Here is a 17,304-nt window from a genome sequence, read left to right as displayed (position 1 = left end):
ATCGGGGCCTATTGGGGTGTGTTGGTGAGATCAGGGGAGTCTAAGAAGGTGCCTGGTAGGAGTGGGAGGGGAAGTGGGAGAAGAGGCTGGGAAGATGGTTTGGAGGGATATGGTGGACTGTCTTGGTGCCAAACCAAGGCAACTTTATTCTGTAATGGAAGCCATCAAGGACTGGGGGGTCAAGGGAGAGAAAATTTCAGGGTTGGCGTGTCTTTGGATACTTTTACCTTGGGTGCTTGTGGCCAGCTCACTTAAATGTGTGGAATCAGTTTCCTTAGACCTGAAATAAGGCTGGTAAGTGAATCTGGTCCCTACTTGGTCACTGGCTTGTCTTCTCTGGTCCTTAACTTTCCATCTGTAAAACGAGTGGGCTGGATTCCTCAGGGTCGGCAAAATAGAACCAGAGAATCTCTTGGGCCCCCGTTCTGGGTGTGCCTTTAATGCCCTCTGTTCCCAGGCTCATCCTGGGGATGATGGTGACCACCTCCTTCCTGTCCATGTGGCTGAGCAATACTGCCTCCACCGCCATGATGCTGCCCATCGCCAGTGCCATCCTGAAAAGTCTCTTCAGCCAGAAGGAGGCTCAGAAAGACCTCAGCTGGCAGAGTGACGAGAACACAGGTGAGGCTGTGGAAAGGGACTGGGGCGGCCCCACCAACGTGGAGGAGTTGGAGCAGGACATCCAAAGGGTGCAGAGGAGGGTGAAGCGAATGCACTTATTGAGCATCTACTATGTGCCAAGTGTTTAAATAATAATAAAAACTGAGAATTAGCTAAGTCAAAACTTGATACCTTGGTTTTTAAAAGATTTTCATTTATTGAGTGCTTACTGTGTACTGAGTAATGAGGTCAACGCTTTGCCTACAGTATCTCTTCTACTTCTCAAAACCATCTATCTAGGGCAGCCCGGGTTGCTCAGCAGTTTAGTGCTGCCTTCAGCCTGGGGTATGATCCTGGAGGCCCAGGATTGAGTCCCATGTCAGGCTCCCTGCATGGAGCCTGATTCTCCCTCTGCCTGTGTCTCTGTGTCTTTCTCTCTGTGTGTCTCTCATGAATAAATAAATAAAATCTTTTAAAAAATCTATGAAGTAGATACAATACTTAAACCTGGCTTTAGAGCATTTGAAGAGTTGCTCAAAACCATTAATACCTAGAGAAATGCAAATTGAAATGCAATGTGATTTACTTCAGTGAGATCAGCAAAGATACGAAAGCTGGATAATGCCCCGTGTTGGCAAGAATGGGGCCATGGGAACCCTTGTGTTCTTCCAGAGAACGTGTGTACTAGGTCAGCCTTTCTTAAGGGAATTCTGCAGATATTCAATCGAATTAAATGTGCACATACCCTTAAAAAAAGTGCAGATACCCTGTCACCTAGCAGTTTGGCTCCTGGATACAAATGCCAAAGGAGTTCTGACAGAGGTCCACGAGGAGACAGGTGTGACAGTGTTCACTGCAGCATTCTCTGTGGTGTGATGAGTTAAGTAGCCACATGAGCATGACCACCAGTAGAGGGGAAAGGTCAAGTGTGTTCCATTGAGCACCATGCAGCTGTAGGAGCAAAGAATCAGAGGAACGTAGTTATAGAAATGGATCTCACAAAACATAGTCATGATTGGAAAAAGAAACCAGGGTGAGATCTAGAAGACAATACCATTATGTAAATTAAAAATTCACACAAGTGACCATTTTGCAAGAACACCAGCAAATGAAAAGCTATGGTTAAACCCATCTGCATGGTTGCTCTGGGAAGGTTGGGAGTGGGAAATGGGAATCCAAGAGATGGAAGAAAGAAAGAAAAGGAAAGAAAGAAAGAAAGAAAGAAAGAAAGACAGAAAGAAAGAAAGAAAGAAGAAAGAAAGAAAGAAAGAAAGAAAGAAAGAAAGAACCAAAAAGGGGCATCCTACAACAAAGAGTGAGAACATGCCACCTACTGAAGGATTTTTCACTTAAACCTCAGAAACTGTTCTAAACAAAACAAAATATAAGTAGCTGCTGCATTCTTAGGACTGAGCAAGGGCTCAGAGAGGGGAAGTCACTTCCCCAAGTCACACAGCACATCAATAACTGAGCTCAACTTTGCACCCGGGCAGTCTGGCTCCAGAGTGTGCCCTCTTACCCGTGGAACCAGCTGTGTTGGTGGGAATGCAGGCAGAAGAAGGTCTGTCTGCAGGTGGCTTGAAAGATAAGGGTTCGTTTTCCTCACACATCAAGAAGTCAGAGAAAGGCAATTTCAGGATTGATTCAGAGGCACGAAGATATCAGAACTTTTCACTGGCATCTCTGTGATTCCCTTGGTCTTTCCCTCATGGTGGCAGTGGCTGCCACATGGTCTGCTTTAAAAAAGTCTTTCTTTTTATTTACATAAATGTATATTATTTATATATGTATGTTTGAGAGAGAGAGCACCAGTGTGCAGGCATGGGGAGGGGCAGAGGGAGAGAGAGAATCCCAAGCAGGCTCTATGTTCAACGTGGAGCCTGGGCAGGGCTCGATCTCACAACCCTGAGATCACGACCTGAACTGAAACCAAGAGTTGGACGCTTAACCAACTTCAGCCACCCAGACACCCCTATTTACATAAATGTATTTTAAAAGGAAGCTTTAAATTGATTCAAACGTGGGCAGAAATTTCTAGTTTATCCCCAGTATTGAGTGGGAACGGTCCATGCAGCTCCTGGGTCCCGCCTTTCCTGCCCTTTACTCCTGCTGCCTGGAACATGCATATGATGTGAGGACCAGGCACAGGTTGTAGGATAGATGGCAGATCAGCCCAGGAACTCTGGATCATTTATCCCAAATAACACAACAAGCATGATTCATGAAACCGTGGGCTTTGAGTGCTAGTTATGGGGTTTTTTTTTTTTTTTGAATGCGTGTTAGAATTAATATATATGTTAAAAATCTAAATATTGATCCATGTACCATCTAAGTTCATCTCATTCACTGCGGTATGGGTATTTGCCTATCAGGCAGTAAGGGGTCTTGCTTGTCTTATTTTCACATCAGCCCTGCAAGTTAGAAATGATCATTATAAGTACTTGACTGGTGAGGTTCAGAGAGGTAAAGTGATATGAACAGAATTAATCACATTGTTGGTAAAGTAACAGAGCCTCTGAAGGTCAAAGCCTTCCACATGGAAGGGAAGAGATGTTCTATACCAGGGGTCAGAAAACTTTTTCTGTAAGTGACCAGACTGTAAAATATTTTAGGTTTTGCTGGCCACACCATCACCACTGCTCCAACTGTGCCCTTGCAGAGAAAAGGCAGCCCCAGGCAAGATCGAAATAAGTGGGCATGGCTGGGTGCCCATGAAAGTTTATTTATGGGTGCTGAAATTAAAATGTTATGTAATTTTTACATCATGAGGGGCACCTGGGTGGCTCAGTGGTTGAGCATCCGCCTTCAGCTCAGGTCATGGTCCTGGGGTCCCAGGATCGAGTCCCACATCGGGCTCCCCACAGGGAGCCTGCTTCTCCCCCTGCCTGTGTCTCTGCCTCTCTCTGTGTGTCTCTCATGAATAAATAAATAAAATCTTAATTTTTTTTTTTTTTTTACATCATGAAGTATTTGCTTCTACTGGCTTTCTCCAGCCATTTAAAAATGTAAAAACCATTCTGAGTCAGTAGGCTGTGGGCCAGATTCAGCCCATAGGCCAGAATTTGCTTCCTTCGTTTTCAGACTGTTTCCCCCCAAGTCTCAAGGCTTCCAGAGAACTGTGTCATCATCACCCTGAGTGGTGACAGGTGGTGAAGACTTTGGTCCTTCTCCCATTTCTACCCCAGCTTCTCCACTTTACCTAGTTTAAACCCTGGGCTTCCAGGGAAACAATTACAGATGTTTACTGAGCCTTGGGGCTCTTCGCAGCGCTTTATGTCTACAGGAGGTGAAGCCTGCATAGACCTCATTTAGAAGATTGGAAACTGGGGAAGAAATTTAAAAAAAAAAAAAAGGAGGATAAAGTAGCCTCCAAGGTCACAGTTTCAAAATAGTGGCTCCGGTATTTTGTTTTTTTGTGTGTTTTCTTTTTTCTTTTTTCTTTTTTTTTTTTTTTTAAGATTTTATTTATTTACTTGAGACAGAGAGAGAGAATGCCTCCTGGGGGGCTCAGTGGTTGAGCATCTGCCTTTGGCTCAGGGCGTGATCCTGGGGTCCTGGGATCGAGTCCCACATAGGGCTCCCTGCATGGAGCCTGCTTCTCCCTCTGCCTGTGTCTCTGCCTCTCTCTGTGTGTGTGTGTCTCTCATGAATAAATAAAGTAAAAAGAGAGAGAGAGGCAGAGAGAGCGCACAAGCATGAGCAGGGGAGAGAGGCATTCAAAATACCTGGGTGGCTCCATGGCTATGGGATTTTGAATCCAAGGTGATTTAATCTCTGCCATTCTGCCTCATTTTCAAGAGTTGTTTTTGTTTTGTTTTGTTTTGCTCTGTTCTTTATTTTCAAAAAGTCTAGGGGCCAAAAAAGAAAAAAAGGTTTGAAAGCCATGTCCCTCATTATAAAGATGGAAAATCTGAGACCCAGGAAGAGGAAAGGACTTGCCTAGGGTCACACACAGTGTTGGGTGCAAATTGAAATCCAGAGTCTTCTCCCAAATGCTGCAAGATGTCAGGAGGTTAAGAGAGCCTGGGAAGCTGGGGCAGACACCTGCTTTCGCAAGCAGTGGGATCAGAGAGCACAGACTGATTAATGATCAGCCCTAAGACCTAAAACAAGGCTAATTCCAGGGCAAAGAGATGTGCCCTTTCACACAGTATGTGTGCTCTGTCGTGACGGCAGGACGTGAAGACCCGTGGAGGGGGGTAGAGACTGTCAGTGGGCCAGGCCAGGGCTGGGGAGGCTCCTGGGGGCTCTAGGTCCACGAGGGACACCCACAGCAACAACAGTGATGACAGCGTGAGCTCTCAGTCCCTGAAGACCCTTCATACGCCAGACGTGTGCTATATTTTTCATACCCATTGGCTCATTTCATCTTCATAATGAAATGTGCTAGGAAGTAGGTAAATGATCCCCATTTTACAGATGAGGACACTGAGACTTGGGGAGGCAAAATTATTTCCCCAAGGCAGTGGAGTTAGTTGCTGATCTCTGCCTGGATCTAGAACCTGTGCTTGTAAGCATCACGTCAGAACGGGACAGAGCCTGGGGCAGGGCAAAACTTGCTGGACAAGACCCGGGGAGGGAGAGGGGTGCATCCTCAATCTTGGAGGGCAGCCCTGATGTTTCCATTCAGTTTCTCTTCCCAGCTTGGCTCCCCATCCTGCCTGAGGGACTGAGGGGTCATGGAGGTGGTGGCTTCTCCAGCACCCTACGTGCATTCTCATTAGACCCCCTACCACAGCCCTGCAGGGGTGGCCCTGTCATCATGCCCATGTTACAGAGGAGGAAACTGGTGCTCAAATGGGTGGAGTACTTGCCCAGTGTCCCTCAGCCAGGGGGTCCGTCTGATTTTTGAATCTAAACTCCATCACCATCTCCGTCCTTTTCTCTGCCCAAAGAAGGCCAACTTGCCACCTTTCAAGACAGCATCATTCCCAAAGCCATCTTTTAGGCTGGATTAAGCATTGCCCTCCTGCTTCACTCTTCACTCACGAGGCCAGAAGCAGTTTGGCAAAGGGCGGTCTCTTTCTGAGACGCTTTCCTCATCTGTGAAATGAGAACAACACTCCCCACTTCGTACATATTGCTGTGAAGCTTCCATGAGACAGGAGAGCCTGACACACAGGATGTAGTTAATATGTGGCAGTTGTATAAAAGCCATTGTAAGCTTTCTGGGATTAGGGAGGAGCTGGTGATAAGATCCTATACCTTGGAGCACCTTTATGTTTCCTTCAAGGCCTGGTCAAGAGGGATTTATTTGTATATAACCTGTCTCCTCCGTGGACTCTGAGCTCCATGGGGACTTGTGTCAAGTCTTCTCATTGCCATGAACAACCTCCACTGGTGGAGTCTTGTTCACCCAGAACACTGTTTGGCACATAGTAGGTGTTCAATAAATGTGTGAAACTAATGAATAAATGAATGAATGGGTTAGGAATGCTGTTCTAAAGCTCAGCATCTTCCAATATAAAATGGTGGGGTGGGGGTGTGGAGGGTGGAGGGCACCTGGATGACTCAGTTGATTGAGCCTCTGACTCTTGGTTTCAGTTCAGGTCATGATCTCATGGGTGTGAGATCTAGCCCCAAGTTGTTCGGCTCTGCACTCAGCGGGGAGTCTGCTTGAGTTTCTCTCCCTCTGCCCGCCACCCCTCTCCCCTGGCTCCTGTGAACCTGGCCACACATTCTCTCTCTTTCTCTCTCTCAAATAAATAAATCTTAAAAAATAATAATAAAATGAGGTCTCACTACTTCCTGTCCAGGTTGTTCTAAGTTCTGAATGAGTTCATGGATGTCAACCTTCCCTACCTTTGGGGGGGTGCTTTGACCTTCCCTGGGTGCTCTTTACCCTAATTAGATACAAGAACTATTTCCTGAGTGTCCTGAACTTCAAGAACATGTCATTCACCCCGGGGAGGCTGGACTAGAGTTAGCAGGGCCAGGTCAGACCTGCTGAGAGCCAGGTAGGAGCCCTGGGAGGTGGAGGGAGATTCAAGAGGTGCAGGATCAGTAGTCCTGGGAATAAGCCTGACTCTGCCGCTGACCCACTGGGTCATCTTGATCCAGACTGTAGCCCCCTCTCTGGGCCTCAGTTTCCCCAGATGTAAAGAAGAAGGTAGTAACCCCAGCCTAGCTCTCCCAGGCTGTCGGGAGGCAACTGCCAGATTACAAGCGTGAAAGTCCTCAGTGCCCCTCAGGGACTCGTATTATCTCAGCAAGACCTCCCGTAAGCTCCCAGCTCCTAACCAGCCAGCCGTCTTGGAGACTTTGCCCCACTGGCCCATTTCTTCTGCGTGATCACTTGGGTCACTGCGGTCACAGGGAGCCGAGGGGCAGATCCTGGGTAAATGGTTAAGAACATTCAGTGTCTCGGTTTTCCTGTTTTCTCAACTTTATCTTCATTGGGTTTACTATCATCATAATTATTAGAAAAATGATTCCTGGCATAAAATCTTTCCGTCTTACTCGTATAAAGACGCAAAACTCCTCCTTCCGGATGGTGTATGCTACTGATGACTGCGGTTTGCTGTTGTGCACGCACAGCTCTCCTCTGCCCGGGCCATAGTGCGGACAGCCTCATGTTGGGGCTCTCCAGCTCGGGTGCTGGTGGCAACCAGACCCCATGGATGAGTGACAGGGGCCAGGTGGGGACAGTCTGTGGCAAACTGGCCCCTCTTGCAGGGGCAGCCTCTGGAGGCTGCAGCTGCCCACCTATCACGTGACGCGAGGGTTTTCAACCCTGGCTGAAAAAACCATCAATTGCAGAGCTTTTCAAAAATACCAAGGCCCAAGCTCCACTCTCAAGCCACTAAGCCAGAATTCCTAGGGTGAGGCCAGGAGGGACACTTCTAGAATATTCTCCCATTCATCCAAGGATGCCCAGAGCCACCTTGGGTTTAATGCCTGAGATGCCGGCAAGCTCTACTGAGGTCTGATGCTGTGTGACGGCTGTGGTCCCAACCTGAGTGGGAAGGGTGCAGAGGAGGCTGGAGGTGAGTTGGGACTGGGGGTGATTGGGTCCAGGTTCTTCCTGTTTGGCCTTCCCTGGAGAGCGACTTTGCCCACCAGCCCCGGTGTCTCATTAATAGCTGCTCTCACTTCCTGCTTCACTGCCCTGGCCTCTGGCCTCATGCATTGGATGTGGACATTTGTTCCCATGATGAGAGGCCTGGGGCCCTAGTCCCCCTGACCCCGGGTGAGCTGATCCGCCGTTAGCCTTCAGACCTCTCTGCAGGTGGTCAGCAGGACCAGCCTCAGTAAGATGGCAATGGGCCACCATGGCTCCTGCTCCCTCTGGGTACCAACCGACAGGGAAGGAGAAGCCCAGAGTGGAGAGGGGAGGGGACGGCCTCCTCAAGCCACCTGCTGTGACAGGAAAGAGCTGAGCCTGGAGTCCAGACCCTCCGTCCAAAGCACACACCTGCCGTTGAACAGGTGGGCCGTGAGAGAGGGCACATGCCCCCAGCAGCCAGGATCACTCAGTCAGAGATGCTAGAAAGGACCTCTCATGGGCTTTGGACTTTGGCTGAGACATTTGTGGGGGTCTAAGGAACCTTGCTCAAGATTGAACGATGTCAGAAATCACAGGTGATTCTATGAGTGGAGAAGTAACGGCCATTCAATTGGCAAGAAAAGGGGGATGTTTGGCATTTTGTGGGTGTCCAGTGGCTCTGGGCTAAGGCAAGATTATGAAATGCCTTTGCTCTGTCTCCCTTTGTCAGTGTCAGAGAGCAACTCTGGCCGATGTTGGGGATGTCTAAGATTATTTAGGTCCAACACGAGGACAACACAGCGTATATCTGGGTCAGACCACTTCCGGACGTCAAGGACTGCTTTCTTCTTTCTAGAGTAACCCACATCCACTAAATCCTTGCTAGTGTTCAGATTCCTGTTAAATTTGTTCAGTTGTCATCTGGCAAACTTTGGCCCACCGAATCTAGCCTGCTGCCTGTTGTTTGTGCGACCTGTGAGCTAAGCATAGTTTTTATATTTTTAAATGGTTGAGTAAGTCAAAAGAAGATTTTGTGACATGTGAAAATTATATGAAATTCAAATTGCAGTGTCCAAAAATAAAGGTGTAGCCACATGTATTCATTTATGTATGGTCTATGGCAGCTTTCACGGCAGAGTTGAATATGACAGAGACCATATGACCCCCAAAGATTAGGATATTTACTATCTGGTCTTTTACAGGAGAAATTTGCCACCCCCTGCTTTTTTTATATATATATATAAATTTATTTTTTATTGGTGTTCAATTTACCAACATACAGAATAACACCCAGTGCTCATCTCATCAAGTGCCCCCCTCAGTGCCCGTCACCCAGTCACCCCCACCCCCCCGCCCACCTCCCCTTCTACCACCCCTTGTTCGTTTCCCAGAGTTAGGAGTCTCTCATGTTCTGTCTCCTTTTCTGATATTTCCCACTTATTTTTTCTCCTTTCCCCTTTATTCCCTTTCACTATTTTTTATATTCCCCAAATGAATGAGACCATATAATGTTGGTCCTTCTCTGATTGACTTATTTCGCTCAGCATAATACCCTCCATTTCCATTCACGTCGAAGCAAATAGTGGGTATTTGTCGTTTCTAATGGCTGAGGAATATTCCATTGTATACATAAACCACGTCTTCTTTATCCATTCATCTTTCGATGGACACCGAGGCTCCTTCCACAGTTTGGCTATTGTGGACATTGCTGCTAGAAACATCGGGGTGCAGGTGTCCCGGCGTTTCACTGCATCTGTATCTTTGGGGTAAATCCCCAGCAGTGCAATTGCTGGGTCATAGGGCAGGTCTATTTTTAACTCTTTGAGGAACCTCCACACAGTTTTCCAGAGTCAGCCCCTGCTTTAAAGGGTGTCTTAGTCCAGTCTGCTGTAACAAAAATGCCATAGATTGGACATTTATTTTTCATAGTTCTGGAGGCTGGGAAGTCCAAGATCCAGGTGCCAGCAAATTTGTTGTCTGGTGAGGGACTGTTTCTCATTTCATGAGTGGCCATCTTCTCACTGTGTCTACACATAGTGGAAGGGGTAAGGCTACACTGTGGGGCATCTTTTATAAGGGGATGAATCCCATTCATGAGGGGTCTTCACTTCTGACATAATCACCTCCCAAAGTCCACACCTCACAACACTGTTACATTGGGGATTAGGTTTCAACATATGAATATTGGGTGGGTGGGGATGCAAGTATTCAGCCTATAGCAAATGGATCAACTCTTTAATCCTCTTGACAACCCTAGGAGAATTATCACTTCTATTTTATGGATTAAAGAACTGAGGTACAGTGAGATTAAGGGATTTATCTAAACCCAGTTTGCTCAACTCCAGCACTATGACATTTTGGGTGGGATGGTTCTTTGCTGTGGGGGCTGACTTGTGCATAGTAGGATGTTTAGCAACATTCCTGACCTCTTCCCACTGAATGCCAGTAACAGACTCCCACCTCCACCCCACCTTCCAGTTATGACAACCCAAAATGACTCCAGACATCACCCAGTGTCTCTTGGAGGCAGAATTGGCCCCAGCGGGGAACCACTGATGTAAGGTTACATAGTAAGTGATGGATTCATGATTTGAACCCAGAACCCATGTGTTCAGCTATGAGTCACACTCTCAATGCTCAGGGATCGGATTTTTTGCTCTGATGGTTTCAGCTGCAAAAAAATTTTAGTCCTCTCAATCTTTCTTGTCTCCAAAATGCTATTGATGGCTTTTGGGGAAACTGACCTATCAGGCAAGGGATATTTTTAAAAGGAAGTCAGATTCTGTCCTGACTCTATTCTCCTCTGTTCAAACACTCCCCTGGCTCTGCTCACATCTGATTTGGAGTAGAAGCCAAAGTCCTTACTATGAGCCCCAAGACCTCTGCATGACTGAGCCTACCTCTTGGCCTCCTCATCTCTCCCCCTTCCCTCATCTCACCCTACCTCCTGCCATCTGCTCTTTCCTCATACCCCTCTAGCCCCATGGCTCTCCCTTCTACTCAACACACCAGATATACTCTCACCCCGGGGCCTTTGCACTTGCTGCTCCTGTTGCCAAAACCCTCATCCTACAGCTCTTCCTACAGCTCACAGACTGGCTTCTTCTTGAGACCTTGAGGTCTCAGATCAGCTGCTATCAGCTCATGGTGTCTTCTCAGTTGACCTGACTGAGCCCACCTGCTCCCCTCCCCACTCTGCGATCACTCTCCATCACATCACCCACTTTCCTCTCCTCCATCACTACCTGAGATGTCTATCCTTTATTCACTTATTGCCTGTCTCCCCTTCTAGAATATAGCCTTCATGGGAGCAGGGAACTTGTTCTATATTATTCACTGTGTACTGCAAACTCATAGCCAATAGCACATAGTAGGTGCTCAACAAATACTGAATGAATGAATGAATGAATGAATGACAGCGGGGTCACCCAGCCCATTGTTGATCTATTATTTATAGCTAATCTTTCCCAAATATCCCTTTGGCAATTGCAGCTCAGGTGAGTTTAGTCCAGAGGACTTGCCACTTAATCCCTGCCCACTGGCCTAGGCCATCTCCAAATAGAGATTCATGAGACAAGAGGATGGAATTTTGAGTGCCTTTAAAAAAAAAATCAACTAATAGTATAGGAGAGAAACCTGAGAAGCCCTTCCCGTTCGCTTCAGGAGAATAGGAGCACTCCTATCCATTCATTACGTTACTAAAGACATCATGCTCTTTCCCTAGCTGCTGTGCGGAGGAATGGCCTACACCCCGTGCCCACGGAGATGCAGTTTCTTGCCAGCACAGAAGAGTGAGTTCCTGGTACAATTGATGGAGGAGCCAGTGCTTGGTTCAAGGAGATGATGAACAAGAATTTAATGCTACAAGCAATCCTCCCCCCATCCCCAGATTTTTCTCCAAATGACCTAATGCCCAGGTTTCTACCATCCATCCCTTTGGCTGAGGCATGGACACACCCAACGTCCTTACAAAATGCAGATATGGATAGAAAGGGCAGGATAGCACATTAAGTCCTTCTGATGAGGTGGAGCATCTGAAAGGAGGGTCCAGAGGAGTAGGAGCACAAAGACTGCCTGACAGTCAAGGAGGAGAGGGATGCAGACAGGCATCAAGAGGCTCTCAAGACAAAAGTGTCCTAAGAGACAATCACAGTCCTTCACATTTGCGTGACTTAGGAAGCATCTTCACATTGATGGCACACATAGTGGCTGGTGTCCTTTGCATTTGGCAGCGTGGTTAAGATCTTGAGGTCGGGAGCCCTGCAGACCTGACTTTGAACCTGGCTCTGCTGCTTATCGGCTGTGTGATTTGGACAGGACACTTAACCTCTCTGAGCCTCTGTTAGTTTCACCCACTGGACATGATAGTGGAACCCACCTTAGAGAGTTATTTTGAGATTAAATGAGACAATGTTGATCAAGCATCGATCATGCTGGCCCTTACATGCATGGATGGCAATGCTTGTTATTCAGGGCATCATTATCTTGGGTCATTGATGAAACAGCAGGAAGTAAAGTCACTTGCTCAAGGCATCGCTGGACATCAGTCAGGTCTGTTTTATTCACTCAGCAAATATAGATACCTTACCATGAGCCAGGAACTGCCAGGGATGCAGCAACAGACAAAAATCCAGCCCTTGTGGAGTTTACGTCCCAGCAACAAGAAACAAACACATAAGTAAAAGTCACAGTATGTCAGATGGTCCTGAGAGCTTTGCAGGAGAACAAAGCAAGAAAGAAAGCTAGGGAGGGTGCCTGTGGGGTGTGAAAAGGCAGTGTTAAAATGAGTATTCAGGAAAGGCCTCTCTAAGAAGGTTCCGCTTAAGCAAACACCTGTAGGAGGTGAGGGGCTAGGGGATGATCTGTGGGAAGAGTGTTCTCAGCACAGGGGACAGCAGATGCAAAGGTCTTGAGAGTCCAAAGCAGCCAGGAAACCAGTATGGCTGGAGTTGGGTGAGTGGATGGTAGGAATCAGGGTCAGAGATATTGCTTCTGGGCCGAGGGGTGTTGGTAGAGGGACAGAGAGTGAGGGACCTCATTGTCCAATGATGTAGCCTTGATTTTCAATGACAGGGGAGCCAGTGGAGGCTTTTAGCAGAGGAGGGACATGGTCTTATGTCTGATGGTCTTATTCCATGGTCTCTGCTCCTTCCTGGCACTATACCTGGGGTCTTTGAGTCCAGCTTTGAGATATGGTTTCTGTGATTGGCCCAGCCACTCCCTACCACTCAACCTAGGAATCTCTTTGGACCATCTGCCCACACAGAGCTTGTGCTGAGTCTATTGGAAAAGGCCCACTTCTCATTCTCTAGAACTCCATGTCCACTGAATGAAAACCTTATCCATTGGATGGAGACTCTATATTCATTGGAATAAAAGTCCTCTCTCTGGGCCTCAGTTTCCCCAACTGAACAAAGAGAGACTTGCACTAGAGGAGCCCTAGGGTCCCTTCTGCTCTCTCATTCTCACCATGAGGCTCAGTCTGGTTGGGTGCCCAGGTCTGGGGGAGCCCACAGTTCCTGCCAGAATCTTCACCCTGAGAAGTCGGGCTGTAATATTAGTCTCCAGTCCTTGTCATCCTTTTAGACCCCAAATCATATCCCAATTGCCTTCCTGATAAGGGGCCTCTCATGTAGTAATTACAGCCAGAAAATATTTGAAGTATCTTTAATTCTTTTTAAAAAATGATTTGTTGTACAGGAACAATTCTTGATTTCATTCACTTACAAAAATTTTATAATTGCACAATTTAGAAGAATACTTTTAAGCAAAAAGAAAAATGTACCCTACATCTCACTCTCAAAGACTGATTAAAAACAGTTAAGTGAATACTATTCTAGACTATTTCTCGATACCTCTCTATGTACCTAAGTGCATTTTTAAAATAAAAACATTCATCATGTTGTATCTGGTCTTCTCAAACCTGCTGTCTCACTTAATGGAATGTACATCTTTTCACCTCAATAAATTTACAGCAACATTAATATCTTTTAATTATATAATTAACAATTTTTAATTTCCTTCTTTCCCCATACTCTTTTCACTGCACCAGAAAATACAAAGAAAGAAAAAAAAGGGGGGGGGGGAATCCACTATTTCCACCCCCTAGAAAGGTACCAAAAAACTCTATTCTGAATTTTTCTTAATACTCATATATTCAAAAAATGTGAATTTTTAAAAGATTTATTTATTTATTTATTTATTTATTTATTTGAGAAAAAGCGAGAGGGAGAGAGAACAAGTGGTGGAAGGGGCAGAGGGAGAAGCAGACTCCCCACTGAACGGAGAGCCCAATGCAGGGCTCAATCTAGGACCCTGGGATCATGACCTGAGCAAAAGACAGATATTTAACCGACTGAGCCACCCAGGCGCCCCAATATGTGAAAATTTTAAAAATAAAAAAATTAAGTGGTGCAGTTACTGACCCTTTTCCCCTTTACATAATAGACATCTTTCATCTTAATAAACATCCACCTAGATCTTGTTTTTTAATAACTATGCTGACATCCCATTCCGAAAGACGATCATTTTTATTGAGCCAATCCCTTCTGGATGGAGATGTAGGTTGTTCTAGTATATAGTTAGTGCCACTTACAAAAATTTTATAATTGCACAATTTAAAAGAATACTTTTAAGCAAAAATAAAAATATACCCCACATCTCACTCTCAAAGATAGATTAAAACAATTAAGTGAATACTATTCTAGACTATTTCTGGATAGTCTCTTATACCCACACCTGAGGCACCTGCCCAGTTACTTCTTTAGGATAAATTCTTAGACTACCTGAGCTGAAAGTTTGCACATCTTTAGAGGCTTTTGATGCCCTGCTGACCTGCCTTCAAGGAAGACCACTTCCTTTTCCCAACCCGACTGGTTTGTTTCCCCAGGAGGCCAGGAATTCTGATTGTGTTCTGAATGGCTTCTCTTTGGGTTTGTTTAAAGCAAAGACTGTCCCGAAGCTGAGGCTCCATTGGACCTTCTGGCAGACTGCAAGAAGGAGGAGGAATACCGCAGGAACATCTGGAAGGGCTTCCTCATCTCCATCCCCTACTCGGCCAGCATTGGGGGCACTGCGACCCTCACAGGCACGGCCCCCAACCTCATCCTACTTGGCCAGCTCAAAAGGTAAAGGCAAGTGTGCCCTGGCTGGCACTCGAGTTCTTGCTCCTCCCGCCTCTCTCCCTCTCCATCTCAACATTGGGGAAATCCGTACTGAATGCCTTCTATTGGCCAGACTTCTGGGGACCCAGCAGTGGACAGACTCAGCAAAGTCCTGGCCCTGGGGAAGTTCCATTTGGGTGGGAGAGACAAGCAATAAAGGAAATGGGAAATGGATATATAATATGTCGGTGCGATAAGCTATGAAATAAAATAAAGTGGGGATGAGGGTGTGGAAGGGACAGGAGTGGGTGCTGTTTTATATAGACTGGTCAGGGATGTGCCACCTCTCTAACAGGGTGACATCTGAGACCTAGGAGCTATGTGAGCATAGGAGGGAAGAGCATTCCAGACAGGGACTAGCCTGTTCAAAGGTGAGCCACACAAAACCGATGAGGCTGGGGTTCAAGAGGCAAAGGGAATTGTGGGAGGAGATAAGGTAAGTTGTTAGGACCCCAGCTTTTCCTGACAGTGAGATTGGGGCGTCAGTGGAAAGCTGGCAGCAAAGAAACGACATGATGTGGCTGTAAGGTCCCAGAAGAAGCTTCGCAACCAGGTGCACAGGCCAGGAGCTATGTTTCCCCAGCACTGAAGTGGTTCAAATAGTAGCTGGATGGCTGGCTGTCAGGGCAGGAGAATAAAAGAGAAGGATTCTCAGATGGCATGAGTCGTCAACTCTATTATCCCAAGCCTCTTCATTTGCAGATGTAAACAATTCCAGTATTTCAAGATTCTGTTCCTAACAGAACATGAGAGACTCCTAACTCTGGGAAATGAACTAGGGGTGGTGGAAGGGGAGGTGGGCGGGGGGGGGGGGGGGGGGGGTGTGACTGACTGGGTGATGGGCACTGAGGGGGGCACTTGATGGGATGAGCACTGGGTGTTATTCTATATGTTGGCAAATTGAACACCAATAAAAAATAAATTTATTTAAAAAAAAAAAAGATTCTGTTCCTAAGATTTTCAGATTCCAGGATTTTGAGAAGTGGGGATTCTAAGATTCCCCTGCAGTGGAGATGCATCATGTGTTCACTTAATCCACATGAATATAAACGTAAGCATTTGGCAAACAAACACAACAGAAGTATTTAATATGCAACATGGCCCCAGGCTCTGGCCAACTTCTTTATCCCGGTAATCAACCAAAGAATCAAGGACTTCCTAGGATGATGAGGGAAGGCTGGACTTCCTGAAAGCAGGTTCGTTATCACTTTTAATCAAGTGATTTTCATGAGAAATTCTAAGTACACCCATGTGGTACCTCCTGAGCCAATTTTAAAACCTTAATTTTCCACCATATTCTCACGTTCTAAAATCTTTTTGATTTTCAGACTTGATGATAGAAGCCAGTGATTCTCAGCCAGGGGTACATATTAGAGTTAGCCTGGAGGGTGAAAAAAATATGCCTGGGCCTCAGTTGCAGAGATTCTGATTCAGGAGGTGTGGATGGGGGCCAGGCATCACTATTGCCCCGATTGACTTAAGCCCACAGCACACCTTTGGTGTCTTTTCATCTTTGAGCAAGGTCTGGCTGTGCTTTGTGTTTTTTGCTTAAGGATTGAAAAACCGGAAGCCAAGATGGGCCTCCTGCTTGAGACGTGGAGACAATCTGGGTTGGCTTTTTAGTGTCCTCAGTGAGAAGTGCCAGCAAAGGGCCATTCGGCCTAGAGGACAAAGCTGGAGCACATCCCCAGGGTTGGGCAGGAAAGATGTGGGCTCTGGGGCCTCCGGGGGCAGATACCGAGTTGGGACATAGGAAGGAATGGACAGAGCAGGGGAGCAGTTGCTGCCAGAGGGTTTTCAGGTTGCCTGCCCACCCTGATGTGAGCAGAACTTTGTTCCAGCTTGAAAAGAAATTAAGGAAAAAATGCTGGAGGTATAAGTAAAAATATCAAATGTGAAGGATTTTGAACAAATCACATGCAAATCACATGTGAATCACATGCAACATTTAATTGCATAAGCTTGGACCTTCTGGTCTAGAAGGGGGGGGATTTAAAATGAATGCCAAGTAACAGGGGGTTCTGATTCTCTAGCCAGGAGCGTGGGGAGGTGGGAAAAGAGCTACCCTGGGCAACCCCCTTGGCCTTTGCTCCCCAAATACATTTTGTTACTTTACTCTGATTATATAGGTACGTTACAGAACACTCAGAAAATGTCAGGAAAAAAATTGAAATACCTTCAATCCACTGTTAATATTAAGCATATTCTAGTTTCTATATATAAACTTCGGTGTTCTAGCTCGGAAATAGCCACCTGTATGTATGTGCTATACATCGGCCTGGCTGGCCTGGGCTGGCTCTCATCGCTCCCCTTTCCCCAGTTTCTTCCCACAGTGCGATGTGGTGAATTTCGGCTCCTGGTTCATTTTCGCCTTCCCCCTCATGGTGCTGTTCCTGTTGGTGGGCTGGCTGTGGATCTCCTTCCTGTATGGAGGAATGACCTTGAGGTACCCTTCAAGCTTACTTCAAGCGCTGAGCCCAGCTGGAGTTCCAGGTTCCTTCTCGTTGGGTAGAGAGTGGTCTTCTCAAGTCGAGTTTCCTCCTATGGAAATGGAGG

The 17,304-nt window shown here is 46.5% G+C and overlaps 1 protein-coding gene across 2 annotated transcripts in view; it reads left to right on the top strand.

Annotated features, from left to right (window-relative positions):
- The window catches only part of SLC13A3 (solute carrier family 13 member 3), a 74,855-nt gene that overhangs the window by 28,664 nt on the left and 28,887 nt on the right, over positions 1–17,304 (top strand). For both annotated transcript variants that reach the window (XM_025470302.3, XM_025470303.3), the window contains exons 3-6: positions 458–621; positions 11,310–11,376; positions 14,530–14,712; positions 17,069–17,194. In XM_025470302.3, the coding sequence (XP_025326087.1) occupies positions 458–621; positions 11,310–11,376; positions 14,530–14,712; positions 17,069–17,194 (540 nt within the window). The remainder of the gene's footprint in view (positions 1–457; positions 622–11,309; positions 11,377–14,529; positions 14,713–17,068; positions 17,195–17,304) is intronic.

This window comes from Canis lupus, chromosome 24, assembly GCF_003254725.2.
Source record: "Canis lupus dingo isolate Sandy chromosome 24, ASM325472v2, whole genome shotgun sequence".
In the NCBI taxonomy this organism is placed as follows: Eukaryota; Metazoa; Chordata; class Mammalia; order Carnivora; family Canidae; genus Canis; species Canis lupus.
Note: the sequence above shows the minus strand (reverse complement) of the source record. Positions and strands in the feature narration are given on the sequence as shown.